Here is a 16121-nt window from a genome sequence, read left to right on the forward strand (position 1 = left end):
ATAAAGCGCGCGCGTAGAAAGTAAAGACGGTTCCTATAGGGTACTATAGTCGTTATGGGTGCCTAACACCTTCCCTGTAGCGAAAACAACTCCCGGACCTCGATTCTCAAGGGTTTTGCTTATTTTTTCCCTTCCCAAGAAAAAATGAGATATCAAAGGTTAAAAGGTTCAAACGTAATCAATGTTTGACACCCAAAAAACCAAGATAAAACAGCTGGCGACTTCACTGGGGAGATTCGAGAGTTACACCTAGTCTTTATTTCCACGCTTGCGCTTTCGTTTTTACTTGCTTCTTTTTGCTTTCTTATGTGAATAAATGTTTAAATTCTTGCTAACGTGTGGGGTGAGAATATCAAAAGTCCTACACCCGGGCTGAGTGAACTTAGGATTTAGGGGGGATATAATCGACAATTCATTCCGGGGGTTGCCTCGTGTTTTGGATTATGTGATCAATCCCACATAGCTGAGGCATTTTGGGGGTGATGTTGTCGGCGCGTGTTGTCGCGTTTAGGCACTTTACTTCTAATTGTTCTATGACGCTATGAACCGCAGATAACCAAACCCATCCATGGCCATTCTCTAGGATGTAGTGCGGAGGCTAAATCGAGTGTTGTCTCGAATTTTAGTCGTCACGCGATACTACACTCAAGTTAGACCTTCTTACGGATAATCATGGAGCGAGTGTTGTCTCGTGACACCGTGATATACGTCGGAGAGGTTGCAACTTGGGAACTTTTTTTTAGAACCCGGTTACTATTTCCAAAGCCCTAGTTTCACCGGACACCGTGTCCACCCATGACTCCTCGACTTTGAACCTCAACCCACCATGTTTTCTCCGTACTTGAATGTGATCATGCATACATGCATACATGCATAAACTTTTTCCATGCATTTTATCGAAGGGCTTAGACAAATTGAATTTGTAAACATTGTAGGAATGGGGAAGACTAAGTCCTACAAGTTCAAGGAAGTGGATTTGGCTAGTTTGAGAGATTTGGCACTCAAGGTCGAGGATCCGACTGGTTTCCGACATCGTTACGGGGCTTTACTTACTATTCTCCAGACTAATGTGGATGAGAAGCTTGTGCACACTCTAGTGCAATTCTATGATCGGGAGTATCAGTGCTTTACTTTTCCCGACTTTCAGTTGGTGCCTACTCTAGAGGCTTATTCTTGCTTGATGGGTCTATCTATTGCAAAGGGGGTACCCTTCGCGGGACTTGAGAATCCTCCTACTCCATTGGTTATTGCAAAAGATCTCTATCTCAAGACCACCGATGTCTCCAAGAATCTTGTCACTAAGGCTCACATCCGAGGGTTCACTTCGAAGTATCTACTTGAGAAAGCCAACCTCAAGACCACTTGTCAAGACACTCTTGAAGCTATTCTCGCACTCCTCATCTACGGGCTTATTCTCTTTCCAAATCTTGATGACTTCGTGGACATGAATGCTATTATGATCTTCCACTCCAAGAATCCGGTTCCTACTTTGCTAGCTGACACATACCATGCTATTCACGATCGATCCGGCAAAGGTTGTGGATACATTCTTTGTTGTGTACCTCTTCTCTATAGGTGGTTTATTTCGCACCTTCCGTAGTCTTTCCATGATAATCCAGAGAATTGGTCTATTTCACAAAGGATCATGGCTCTCACTCCTAATGAAGTGGTTTGGCTCACTCCAGCTTCTAGAGTCAAGGAAATTATCTTTGGTGGTGGGAAGTTTCTTAATGTACCTCTTCTTGGTACCCGAGGTGGAATCAACTATAACCCGGAGCTCGCCTTGCGACAATTTGGTTTCCCGATGAAAGAAAAGCCCATCAATCTTGCTACATCTCCTTACTTCTTCCACTACCCCAATGCACCCACGGAAATAAGAGAGGATTTCATAGAGGCTTGGTCTAAGCTTCGGAAGAAAGAGGTGAAACATATGGGTGTAAGGTCCGGTGTTGCTCATGAAGCCTATACACAGTGGGTGATAAACCAAGCCAGGAAGATTGGTATGCCTTACCCCTCTATGAGATATGTGTCTGCATCTATTCCTACCATGCCTTTGCCTCTACTACCACCTACTCAGGAGATGTATCAGGAGCATCTAGCTATGGAGAGTCGAGAGAAGCATCAGTGGAAGACTAGATACTATGAGGCTGAGAACTTGATTATGACTTTGGATGGAAAGAATGAACAGCAGACTCATGAGGTGATGACACTGAAGAAAGAGTTGGCTAAAGCTAGGAAGGAAATTGAAGAAAAGGATAGGTTGCTTATGAAAGACTCCAAGAGGGCTAGGGGTGCCCGTAACTTCTATGCACGATACTGCAGCTATGAGTCTGGGTCTGAGTCTGAGGATGATGCTTCCACTTCTTACACTTGAGAATTTCCATTTCCTGTTGTTGTTTCCATTTGCTTATGTTGTTTTACATTTTAAAGTCTATCCCTTGGCTTAGTATTTCAAAGGGAATTATCTTGTAAGATTCCATGATGCTTGGTTGTTTTTTGATGTTACAATTGTTTAGTAATGTTTACAAAATTTCTAGTTTGACTAAAACCCTTCGATAACACAAAAAGAGTCTTTTTGCATATGCATTAACACATCTCATGCATCATGTGCATTCATTGGTCACAAAAGACTTCTCTCGTGCTCATTGCCTCCTGGTTTTTTCCGCCGCAGTCTGAAAAGTGGCTCGTGCTCGTAAGGTGTACCAACCAGATAGAGTTCATCAAACAAGATTTTACAAGAGAAGAATCATGGCTAACTTTGAAGAAGAAAATGCTCAGCTCCGTGCCGAATTGGCTGCTATGAAAGAAGACTTGGCTAAGGCTCATGACGCTATGTCCACTATGATGGCTGCACAAGAACAACCAGCCACATCTGTTCCAGTTTCTACTGAAGTGATTCCATCTATCCCACTGTCTACTGTGATGTCTGATGCTCGGTTTGTTATGCCCAATGGACACCCTTATCGACTCCCAGCTTTCTATGCTCCTAATACTGCGGCTGGTATTTCTGGTATTGGCAATCAAGGACAGATTCATGTGACAACTCTTGCTTCTACACCTATCTATATGCCTCAAGTGACTACTGTTGTTACCGAACCTGTTGTACACACTGTGCAACAGGTAATTGATGTTGATACTCCGCGTGGACAAGACCCTATGATGGAAGTTATGAGAAGACAGTTGAGAGAGTTGGCTGGAGAACTCCGTGAGGTCAAGGCTAGTCGTGGGAATGGTGTTTCTGCTAAGGCTCGTGATATGTGCTTGGTATCCCGATTTGAGGTTCCTAAGAAGTTCAAAGTGCCAGATTTTGACAAATACAATGGATCTTCTTGTCCACATAGCCATGTCATTCGGTATGTCCGAAAGATGGCCAACCACGCAGATAATGATGCGCTGATGATCCATTGCTTCCAGGATAGCTTGATGGAAGATGCGGCAGATTGGTACACTGGTTTAAGCAAAGACAATATCCATACTTTTGAGGAACTCGCTGCTGCTTTTGAAAATCACTATGAGTTTAATACCCGCTTGAAGCCAAATAGGGATTCTCTTAAGTCTTTGTCCCAGAAATCAGATGAAACCTTCCGTGAATATGCCCAGAGATGGAGAGGGGCAGCTGCCCGTGTGTCTCCTCGGCTTGATGAGGAAGAATTAACACAGACGTTCCTGAAGACTTTGAAGAAAGAATATGTTGAAAGAATGATAGTTTCTGCTCCAAATAACTTCTCCGACATGGTTACTATGGGAACTCGTCTAGAGGAGGCTGTCAGAGAGGGTATCATTGTTCTTGAAAAAGGGGAATCTTCAGCTAGTGCGCCGAAGAAGTATGGTAATGGCCACCATAAGAAGAAAGAATCTGAAGTAGGGATGGTATCTGGTAATCAGTCTACACCTGCTAATGCTACTTAGTTACCTCTGCCCTACCAATACATGCAGTACTCTCAACATCCTTTCTTCCCACCATTTTACCAGCAGTATCCTCTGCCACCGGGTCAACCACCCGTGCCCGTTAATGCCATTGCTCAACAAGTACAACAACAGCCTCCTGCTCAACAACAACAGCAGCCGCCACAGGGTCCTCGGCCCAAGACTTATTTTCCACCAATACCAATGCGGTATGCCGATCTGCTCCCAACTCTACTTGCTAAGGGCCACTGTGTCACCAGACCAGGCAAGCCTCCGCCTACGCCATTGCCTCCCAGGTTCCGACATGATCTCACATGTGAATTCCATCAGGGCGCTCAAGGCCACGATGTTGAGGGTTGCTACGCTCTGAAATATATTGTAAAAGACCTGATGGACAGAGGACGGTTGACCTTTGAAAATAGTGTTACTCATGTTCTCGACAATCCACTCCCAAACCATGCTGCTGTTAACATGATCGAGACTTTTGAAAGAGTTCCTGTTTCTCAAAAGGATCCCATGTTGGATGTCCGTAATGTTGCTACTCCTTTGGTACCGCTACATGTCAAACTTTGCCAAACCTCTTTGTTTAATCACGATCATGCTTCTTGCTCAGAATGTCTTCAAAATCCTATGGGTTGTTGTGTGGTGCAAGATGATATACAGAGCCTAATGGATAGCAAGCACTTGATTGCCAGGGATGTATGTGTGATTGTGCCAGTGTTTCATGATTCTCCGGCTGAAGGTGTATCTCAGACAAGGAATGTTGAACCTTTGGTGATCAGGTTACCTGGTCCGGTATCGTATGCCTCTACAAAAGCAATCCCTTACAAGAACGATGCAACCATGATTGAGAATGGGGTGGAAGTACCTCTGGTATCCCCAGCTATGGTTGATAACGTTGCTGGAGAAATTACAGCTCTGAGAAGTGGAAAAGTCCGTCCACCCTTGTTCCAAAAGAAGGTGGTCACACCTGTTGCCACAATAATTCCACCAGTTGCTCCTCCTATTGACAAGAACACCGGCCCATCAGGACAGTCTATTGAAGAGTCTAATCTGGACGAAATTCTGAGGCTTATTAAAAAGAGCGATTATAAGATTGTTGACCAGCTGCTGCAAACTCCGTCAAAAATATCCATCTTGTCTCTGCTCTTGAGCTCAGAAGCTCACAGGAAAGTGTTAATGAAGGTGTTGGAACAGGCTTATGTTGATCATGAAGTCTCCGTGGATCAGTTCAATGGAATAGTGGGTAACATTACTGCTTGCAACAACTTGGGGTTTGGTGACGATGAGCTCCCCGAAGCAGGGAAACACCACAACTTGGCTCTGCATATCTCGGTGCACTGCAAGTCTGACATGATATCCAATGTGTTGGTGGACACTGGATCATCTTTAAATGTAATGCCTGAGTCTACACTAAGACAATTGAGTCATCATGGAATTTCTCTGAGGGGAAGCATCTATTTGGTTAAGGCTTTCGATGGGTCTCGCAAGGATGTTCTTGGGCAAGTAGACTTGCCAATTACCATTGGTCCTGAGACATTTCAGGTTACTTTCCAGGTCATGGACATTAATGCTTCTTACAGTTGTCTCCTCGGAAGACCATGGATTCACGACGGTGGGGCAGTAACTTCTACCCTACATCAGAAGCTCAAGTTTGTAAAGAATGGTAAGCTCGTCACTGTACATGGTGAAGAAGCGTATCTGGTTAGCCAAGTGTCATCTTTCTCTTGTGTTGAAGCAGGGTCTGCTGAAGGGACGTCATTTCAAGGCTTGACTGTTGAAGGTGCAGAACCCCGAAGAGCTGGTACTGCTATGGCCTCATTGAAAGATGCCCAGAAAGCTGTTCAAGAAGGACAAGCTGCTGGCTGGGGCAAAGTGATACAGATTTTGGAAAACAAGCGTAAAGAGGGCCTTGGATTCTCCCCGACCTCATGCGTTTCAACTGGAACTTTCTACAGTGCTGGGTTTATCAATGCTATTGCTGAAGATGCTGCTGAAAGTAGTTATGTGCCTACATTTGTTGTACCAGGAGGCACTGTGAGAAATTGGGAGGCCATTGATGTTCCTTTAGTCATGCATGCTTCCATGTAATGTGTCTTGTTGCTCATGTTTTTCTTCGTTTTCAAAATAACAATCCTTTCGCTCTGCCCAAGGCGAAAGTGATGTCTTTGTAAGGGCATGTTTGTTTCGGCATTGCCGTTATTAATAAAAGTTGTCGTCTTTTCCGCGACTCTTTGTTTTTTTACTTTTTAGTGCCTTTTCCTTGGAAATAATGGTAATGCCAGGAAAAAATCAAAACATCTGTATTTTCTTATTAATTTCAAAAATCTGCATGAAAAACATTTTCTAAAATCATCCCAATCATATTATGCAGATTGAACCACAATAAGCCCGTTGAACAGTGACCCTATGGTTCCTCCAAATTTTGAATTCCCTGTATATGAAGCCGAAGATGAAGAGGATAGTGAAGAGATACCGTATGAGATCACTCGACTGCTTGAGCAAGAAAGAAAAGCCATTCAGCCTCACCAGGAAGAAATTGAGCTTATCAACCCGGGCACTGAAGAGAACAGGCGGGAAATCAGAATTGGTGCTACACTCGAGCCAGAGGTGAAAAGGAAAGTCACTCAGCTTCTCCATGATTATCCAAATGTCTTTGCATGGTCCTATGAAGATATGTCGGGTCTAGATCCTAAGATTGTGGAACATCGGATATCGACAAGACCTGAATGCCCTCCTGTCAAACAGAAATTGAGAAGGTCTCGTCCAGACATGGCTCTTAAGATCAAGACTGAGGTGCAGAAGCAAATTGATGCGGGTTTCCTCATGACAGCTGAATATCCTGAATGGATTGCCAACATTGTACCGGTACCAAAGAAAGATGGGAAAGTTCAAATGTGTGTTGATTACAGAGATTTGAATAAAGCCAGTCCAAAAGATAACTTCCCATTGCCTCATATTGATGTGCTTGTTGACAGTACTGCTCAGTCTAAAGTGTTCTCTTTTATGGATGGTTTCTCTGGCTATAACCAGATACGAATGTCACCTGAAGATAGAGAAAAGACGTCCTTCATCACTCCATGGGGAACATTCTGTTATAAAGTGATGCCGTTTGGCTTGATAAATGCTGGTGCCACCTATCAAAGAGGTATGACAACTCTGTTTCATGATATGATTCACAAAGAGATTGAAGTATATGTTGATGATATGATCGTAAAATCAAGTGATGAAGAGCAACATGTTGTGTATTTGAAAAAGATGTTTGAAAGATTGAGAAAGTACAAGCTGCGGTTGAATCCTAACAAGTGTACATTTGGTGTAAGATCTGGAAAGTTGCTAGGCTTCATTGTCAGCCAAAGAGGCATTGAAGTTGGTCCTGACAAAGTCCGAGCTATCAGGGAGATGCCAGCCCCTCAAACTGAAAAGCAAGTCAGAGGTTTCCTCGGACGTCTGAATTATATTTCAAGATTTATATCTCACATGACTACTACCTGTGGACCAATTTTCAAGTTGCTCAGAAAGAATCAGCCTGTTGTATGGAATGATGAATGCCAGGAAGCTTTTGATAGCATTAAAGAATACCTGTTGGAACCACCTATCCTTGTCCCGCCAGTGGAAGGAAGGCCTTTGATTATGTATCTGTCAGTGTTAGATGATTCCGTGGGTTGTGCTCTCGGCCAACAAGACGAGACTGGAAAGAAAGAACATGCTATCTACTATCTGAGCAAGAAGTTCACCGACTGTGAGACTCGATATACAATGCTTTAAAAGACATGTTATGCTTTAGCTTGGGCTACCAAACGCCTGCGTCATTATATGGTGAATCACACAACTTGGTTGATATCCCGAATGGATCCAATCAAGTACATCTTTGAGAAGCCTGTTGTTACTGGAAAGATTGCACGTTGGCAAATGTTGTTGTCTGAATATGATATTGTGTAAAAAGCCCAAAAAGCAATCAAAGAAAGCGTCCTTGCTGAGCATCTTGCTTGTCAACCTCTTGATGATTACCAGCCGATTAAGTTTGATTTCCCTGATGAAGAGATTATGTATCTGAGAGCAAAAGACTGTGAAGAGCCACTGATCACCGAAGGGCCAGATCCCAACAGTAAATGGGGATTGGTGTTTGATGGTGCTGTTAATGCTTATGGTAAAGGGATTGGAGCCATTATCGTAACTCCGCAGGGGCACCACATTCCTTTCACCGCACGAATAACTTTTGAATGCACGAACAACATAGCCGAATATGAAGCATGCATCTTGGGCATCGAAGAAGCCATTGATCTGAGAATTAAGCACCTTGACATCTATGGAGATTCTGCACTTGTTATTAATCAGATAAAGGGTGAATGGGAGACTCATCATGAGAAGCTGATCCCTTACCGTGACTATGCAAGACGTCTGTTGACATACTTTACCAAGGTTGAGCTGCACCATATCCCTCGGGATGAAAACCAGATGGCTGACGCTCTTGCTACTTTGTCTTCCATGTTTCGTGTCAATCACTGGAATGACGTGCCCGTAATCAAAGTATAGCGCCTTGATAGACCCGCTCATGTGTTTACTATTGAAAATATGCTAGATCAAGCTGATAGAGATGTGAATGATAGAAAACCTTGGTATCATAACATCAAACAATTCTTGCAGAATCATGAATATCCACCTGGTGCTTCCAACAGGGATAAAAAGACCTTGAGAAGATGGACTAGCAGATTCCTTCTGGACGGAGAAATCCTATACAAGAGGAACTATGACATGGTCTTGTTGAGGTGTGTTGATAAGCAAGAAGCTGAGAAACTGATGCATGATGTACATGATGGTACTTTTGGGACCCATGCTTCGGGCCACACCATGTCAAGGAAGCTGTTAAGAGCCGGCTATTACTGGATAACCATGGAACGTGACTGCCACAGACATGCCAAGAAATGCCACAAATGTCAAATATATGCTGATAAGATTCATGTGCCTCCACATGCCCTCAATGTTATATCTTCCCCATGGCCTTTCTCTATGTGGGGCATTGACATGATCGGAAGAATCGAACCAAAAGCTTCCAATGGACATCGTTTCATTCTAGTGGCAATTGACTATTTCACCAAGTGGGTTGAAGCTGCTTCCTATGCAAATGTAACCAAGCAAGTGGTAGTAAAGTTTATCAAGAATAACATCATCTGTCGATATGGTGTTCCCAATAAAATCATCACTGACAATGGTTCCAATCTGAACAATAGCATGATGCAAGCTTTATGTGAAGAATTCAAGATTGAACATCACAACTCTTCTCCTTATAGACCTCAGATGAATGGTGCAGTCGAGGCCGCTAACAACAACATCAAGAAGATTGTTCAAAAGATGGTCACTACTTACAAAGACTGGCATAAGATGCTACCGTTTGCCTTGCATGGTTACCGTACTACAGTGCGCAGTTCAACCGGGGCAACTCCTTTCTCTCTTGTATATGGTATGGAAGCAGTTCTCCCTCTGGAAGTGGAGATTCCATCTCCTCGAGTGATCATGGAAGCAAAATTAACTGAGGCTGAATGGTGTCAAAGTCGGTACGATCAATTGAATCTGATTGAAGAGAAATGTATGGATGCTATGGCTCATGGACAGTTGTATCAAGTGTGAATGAAGAATGCTTTTGACAAGAAAGTCCGACCTCGTGAATTCAAGGAAGGCGAACTTGTATTGAAAAGAAGAATAAGCCAGCAACCTGACCCAAGGGGCAAATGGACACCTAACTATGAAGGTCCTTATGTTGTCAAGAAGGCTTTCTCTGGTGGTGCTTTGATTCTCACACACATGGATGGTGTTGAACTCCCAAATCCTGTTAATGCCGATATATTCAAGAAATACTTTGTCTAAAAAGAAAAGAACAGCTTGTATCAGTCTTTTGTCTATATTTCTAGATCAAGCGGCAAGTTCGATCCAAAGAACAGCTTGTATCAGTCTTTTGTCTATATTTCTAGGTCAAACAGCAAGTTCGATCCAAAGAACAGTTTGCACCAACCTACATGTTGTGATACTGATCAAGCCGCAAGTTCGATCCAAAGAACAACTTGTATCAGTCTTTTGTCTATATTTCTAGGTCAAACAACAAGTTCGATCCAAAGAACAGTTTGTACCTACCCATCTGTTTACATTCTCAATTAAGCGACAAGTTCGATCCAAAGAACAGCTTGTATCTTCCTATATGTCTATATCTCCGGTCAAGTAGCAAGTTCGATCCAAAGAACAACTTGTACCTGTCTTGTATTTCTATTCCCGGCCAAGTAGCAAGTTCGATCCAAAGAACAGCTTGTGCTCATATTCTGTTTGTATTACGTGGTCAAGTGGCAGGTTCGATCCAAAGAACAGCTTGTACCCATCTCTTGTTTGTATTTCTTGGTCAAGTGGCAGGTTCGATCCAAAGAACAGCTTGTACCTCTCTTTTGTCCCCTGGATTGTCTACCCTGTCAATGTCTACCTAAACCCCCAGTGATATGACATGCTTTATAGACTCCAGTTTCGTTTGTCTTGCATTCATAATCAAAACGTTGCATGACATTCACATTTTGAAAATCTGAGAGCGTATTTTTATGTCCAAAAATAGTGCAAATGTTAATATTTAAGTATCTTCGTCCTGTCAAATCAAAGACTTCGTCTCTTGACCCTCCGGACAAAGAAACTTAAATAGGGGCAGCTGTCATACCCTAATTTTGGACCAAAAAAATACTAGCTCAATTCTTCTTTTCTTGCATTTCAAGTCATTCAAAATATTCTTTCTTACATTCCAAGTCATTTGAAATTATCTCTGATCAATTGCATCTTTCTCTGCATCTTATTTCAATATTGTTTGCAAAATTCATGAAAAAGGGTATTTTAGTCATTTCCTGCATCCAAACTCATTTTAAGTCCTTTAGGTATGTTTGAGTCTTTTCAATTGGTCTGAATGAGTTTTTGTTTAAATCTCATGTTAAAATCCATTTCAAAAACTATGTTTAAGGTCATTTCGAGTCATTCTAGCCCCTAGGGGCATTTTAGTCATTTCCAGTGTTAAAACCCTGATTAGTCTCTAAAAATTTGTCTCTGAGTCTTTTCAATTGCTTGTATAAATTCTTACTTTAATTCCCTGTCAAAAAACCATTTTAAAATTGCATCGAAGTCATTTTGAGTCGTTTTAGTCCCTAGGGGGGATTTTGGTCATTTCACAAAAAATTTCTGATTCATTTTAATCTGCTTTGTTGCTTTTAATCGTCTCGCTTTACGTTAATTTTCAATTTACTTTTTCAATTCAATTTTAGTTTTAATTTTCATTTTGGTCCTTGTACTTTTGTTATTTGCATTTTAATTCTTTTTCAAGTTTGTTAGAGTCAAAGTCAAGGTTTGTTAAGTTCAAGTACACATGGCATTGTTTCATTGGTCCATCAATCCCATTCATCACCTATAAATAGATGAGTCATGGTCAAGGTCAAGGGAACTAATCATTTTTTCCCTCACTAATCATTTTACACAAAAATCATAAAAATATCAATTTCTTTTTTTCCCTCTTCTCTCTAACCGTGTCACTCTCTTCTCCTTCCACCCCAACAAACTTTCTCCACCACTTCCTCCACCATAACAAACTCCCTCTCTTCTTCCACCACCACAACAAACTCCTCCAACCACCACAATCTCCACCCTAACTAACTTTTTTTTTCTTTTCTTCACTTTCTCTCTCTAACAACCACCACAACTTCATCTTCAACCTCACCTCAACCTCCATAACCACCACCTTCAACCTCCACAACCACCCTAACAACCTTCAATCTTCTCCAATTCATTAATATCCACCATCATCAACCTCCAATTCACCAATTCATGCCATTCAATTACCAATTCGAATCGGACTCATTCCAAGCCACAACCATCACGTTTGGTACAACCGAATCTCAAGGGGAGAACATCAAGTTCAGACCGTGAATTTCAAGAGAAGAAATCCGAGCTCGAAGGTACAACAGCAACGACGAACTAGTGCAGATCCGAATCGCAAGAAGGTGAGAGACGAGGCGGAAATTGAGCGAGATCGGAACGGTAACGGCTTCCTTCAAATTGTATCGGCACCGTCGAAGGAGAGGTAACCTCGTGTCTATCATAATCTGTACTTCTTTCAAACTTTCGAACATCAGAATCATCTTCTTTGAATCTGTACTTCTTTCCTAGTTCTTTCCTCTTCGAATCGAATTCGGACCGGCGAGAGGTGTGAAATTGATTTCAAAAAAACGTGAATGACTTTGAAAAAGGGAGAGGCCTTGAACTCCGGCATGGTGGTGACGTTTTCGGCCACCACGCCAGAGGAACAAACTCGCCGGAAGCCTCACGAAGAGGAAGTGGCATCGCGAGGAAGAAGAAGAAAGAACTGTGTTTGTTCACGTTTTGCTTTGTTTTAAAATCTCCATTCCATTTTTATTCCCTGTGCGCTAGTCCACCATGATACCATGCTCCCTAGGCCTTCATAATAGTTGGATGTTGGATCTGATCCAATTGGATCGATCCGACGATCCCTGTGACTCCTGCTGATCCATTTTCTCCATGGGTATGGGCCTGGGCATCTGTTCGAAGTGACTTTTGTTCCGGAATTTTGACACATAAATGTGGCTTTGAGTATGTCATTCTTGGAGTGATTTTGCTTCTTTTTAGTATATACTTGCTGTTCTTGTGATGGGGCTTTCACCTTGTGAATAATGTGTGTTTCTTGTGTTAAATAAAGTGTAAATAGATTTGAAAATACTATGATTGTATTGCATGCTAATTTCCCTTGATTTCTCCTACCTTGATGTGAGGATTCTACGCCTTAGCTTTGCCTTAGCATTTTAGTAATCTTTCAAGTACTATTTCATCATGTGTTTTTTTTTTGATTAAGTTCTTGGTTAATTTCTAGTCATTTTAATCCTCTTTATTTGTTTCCATATTTTTGTATTACTAACCCCTTTCATTTCATGTCTCATACACTCCATAAGCATACTTCATTCTTCCATTTTAGTTTCATTTCTTGCACTTTAATTCCCACACCAATACTTAGAATGTAAAACTTAGGAATTTTGTATTTTACTTCATGCAATTTTAAATTCTTGCAAGACCATAGAATGTAAACTAGGGCATGATGTAAAGGACAATGGACTCTAATGATGTACACCGACACAAGCACCGACACATGCACACACATCACATAGATATTTTTTTTAGATGTATGGCTAGGATATGCATGTTTAGATGTATGTTTAGGATTGAATGTTTAGATGAATGCTTAGGCTTTACACTTAGAAAAATCATTTTCCAAAATATGAACAAGATCACTCAAATCATTTTCTAAATAAACCTTGGGATCAAAATCCCATTGTATTTTCTCATTATTTTCTTAATCAAATTTCAATGAAAATTAATCATACTTGACCTTTTTTTTTTTTTTGCAAAATAACTAATTCAACTTCACAATTTCACAACCTTATGCCCTTGAGGCCTCTCCCTCTCATTCTTAAAAATTCCAATTTTCAAAACTTAAAATCAATCAACAAAACAAAAATATTTTTGGAAGAGAACTACGGTGGATTTGATCCCTTAAAAGGGTACGTAGGCAAGGAACCAAAATTCCTTCAATTCAAATAAAATAAAAATCCAAACACATTCTTCTCCCTCCAATTCTTGACTTAGTAAACCCTTAGGTGTAAATATCACTTTCAAATAGCATTTAAAAATAAAGCGCGCGCGTAGAAAGTAAAGACGGTTCCTATAGGATACTATAGTCGTTATGGGTGCCTAACACCTTCCCGTAGCGAAAACAACTCCCGGACCTCGATTCTCAAGGGTTTTGCTTACTTTTTCCCTTCCCAAGAAAAAATGAGATATCCAAGGTTAAAAAGGTTCAAACTTAATCAATGTTTGATACCCGAAAACCAAGATAAAACACCGTGAATGGCAGAGTAAGTAGAAAATCGACGAAGAAGAACTTTGATTTGCTCCACTAATTGTTAAAACATGGATTACGAAGATTACACCCATTAGAAGTCATAGAAACAACTGACAACAAATCAGACTCAATCCCTAAATATATCACAAACTATTTATATATTTGTTCGTATACAAAAATGTCGAATAGAAGGCAAAAATAATAGAGAATAAGAAAGTATAATATCTTAACCAATCTTATTAATGAAATTATTACATATCAGATAGACTGTTTTAAATTATAAATGATTGGTTTTAAAATAACATAAAAGCTGCAAAGTTTTAGGGCTTCAAATGAGCAGGTGGGGGGGAGGGGCGGCAACATGGGGGTTTGTCACATATTCTGGGGATACATACAGTAGGAATTGGACAGCAGAGTGGTAAACGACCTTGCACGTTCTCTACCATAGCACCTCCAATAACAACAAGTAACACCACAAACTTCCAAAACAGTTTTAAGAGAGCTTCCATTATAACTTAACTTTATTTGAAAAGTTAAGAAAACTGAATATCTTATTGTGAGTGGTATAGTAAAGAAATGCATACTTATTTATAATCAAAGTGAGAATCATGTTCAATGTCATAGTTGGAAATATTTAAATGTTAGTAATGTGTAAAGGACATATAAATTATTTATATATTAAAATTTAAAAAGATAAGAAAAGTGGATATCTTATTGTGAGTGGTACAGTAAAGAGATGAATATTTATTTATAGTCAAAGTGAGAATCATGTTCAATGTCATAGTTGGAAATATTTAAATGTTAGTAATGTGTAAAGGACATATAAATTATTTATATATTAAAAAATAAATTGGTATATGATATTTTACAACTGTCATGCGTGGGATTTAAACCATATCAAGATCTCACTATTCAGTTGACACCTATTAGACAAAGTCTTAAAAATAATTTTTAAAAAATAATTCATGTGCAGCTATAGCCACACATGGATATGATGTAGAACCACTCCTGATCGTGACTCATATATAATATATGATTTTCCTTTCAAATTATTTTTCGGCATTATAGTCCAAAAATTGCCCAAGATTATGCGACTAGAAGCAAGATGAGATTCATTCTTTATCACTAATCCAAAGCCATGTGTCATTATGTACCTTTTTTTCTCAAAGGCAGACACAAATTCTTCCCACAAATAATTCATCATCCACTCTCAAAATTCCTGATCATGAGAGAAGTGCATTAAAAGAAGAAAGAATGAGAAAATCAATCACACAAAAACGTAATAGGAAAAGTGAATGGCGAATGAAATTGTTTGGGAACAAAACCTTCAAAGAAAGAGGAAGGCAAGCTTGTTTTTAGCACAGAATCAAAGATTGAATCTTTGGTTAACGATGCATAGTGCTTTTATTAACCTCTGTTAGACCTTGAACGGATTCCTAGAACTCAAACTTGTCCATGATTGATCAATCGTGGCACAAGAGCTCAAACATTGAGTGATCAAGAAGGGATTAGGGATTTTGGGAGAAAGATGGATTATTAGGGATTTTTGTTGAAGTGAATGAATGAATCAGAAAATGGTTTTCACAGCTACTTGACTAACACTTGAGTGAAAGTTAATCAGAAAAATGAACTTACTTTGAGAGCAAAGAGTGTAATAGAAATGGTTGTACTGATTTTTCTAAATCAATCTCATTATATTGAGGTGATTCTTACAATATTGGTTTTGATCCTATTAATACCGATCAAAATTAGTTATGTTGTTTGTGACTGAGAAAGGACAATCACGTAACGCAGAAAAATCAAACATGGATGCAAGCATAATCCAAAGTAAAACCTAAAAATATTTACTGCCACTCAGAGCTTTACCACTATTACATCAAAATCAGTAAAATCATAAAACTAACTAAATGGTCTTAAACAAAATTAATTATACAGTCAGCGTGCCACGCCATCAGAAAAATGTGACTCAGCGTGCCACATCAGCGAAAATGCACGGTCAAATGGCCTAGGGGGTATTCCAAAACAATTTTTTATTTTTTTTTACAACTAGCAACTAACCCATGCTAAGCACGGGCCCATGCTCTGCACGGGCTAATTCAAAGCGGGGGTGTGCATTAAAGCATATCGCAATGTTATATAAATTGAGAAGATAGATAAAACTAATGATAAAGTCGACGTTAATGATAAAAAGAGAAATTATTTTGACTTCCCTTGAGATTTTCTTAAATAACACAGACACCCCTTATAATTTTCCAAACACATCAATCTCCCTTCATTTTATCCATTTCAA

General features: G+C 40.2%; 2 protein-coding genes across 2 annotated transcripts; both read left to right on the top strand.

Annotated features, from left to right (window-relative positions):
* Nucleotides 1–937: 937 nt before the first annotated feature.
* On the top strand, nucleotides 938–1600 carry LOC146924043 (uncharacterized). The gene has a single exon (XM_085710923.1). The coding sequence runs from the start codon at nucleotides 938–940 to the stop codon at nucleotides 1598–1600; it is 663 nt and encodes a 220-aa protein (XP_085567049.1).
* Nucleotides 1601–1645: 45 nt separating this feature from the next.
* Nucleotides 1646–2374, top strand: LOC146924044 (uncharacterized). Its single transcript, XM_085710922.1, has one exon. It carries the CDS (start codon nucleotides 1646–1648, stop codon nucleotides 2372–2374), a length of 729 nt encoding a protein of 242 aa, XP_085567048.1.
* Nucleotides 2375–16121: the final 13747 nt, after the last annotated feature.

This window comes from Medicago sativa, chromosome 5, assembly GCF_051527215.1.
Source record: "Medicago sativa cultivar Bolivia chromosome 5, Bolivia_mono, whole genome shotgun sequence".
Taxonomy (NCBI): domain Eukaryota; kingdom Viridiplantae; phylum Streptophyta; class Magnoliopsida; order Fabales; family Fabaceae; genus Medicago; species Medicago sativa.

Excerpts from the sequence above, each read along its gene's own strand:
- LOC146924044 (XM_085710922.1), top strand. The coding sequence starts at position 1,646 with ATGGCTCTCACTCCTAATGAAGTGGTTTGGCTCACTCCAGCTTCTAGA.
- LOC146924043 (XM_085710923.1), top strand. The coding sequence starts at position 938 with ATGGGGAAGACTAAGTCCTACAAGTTCAAGGAAGTGGATTTGGCTAGT.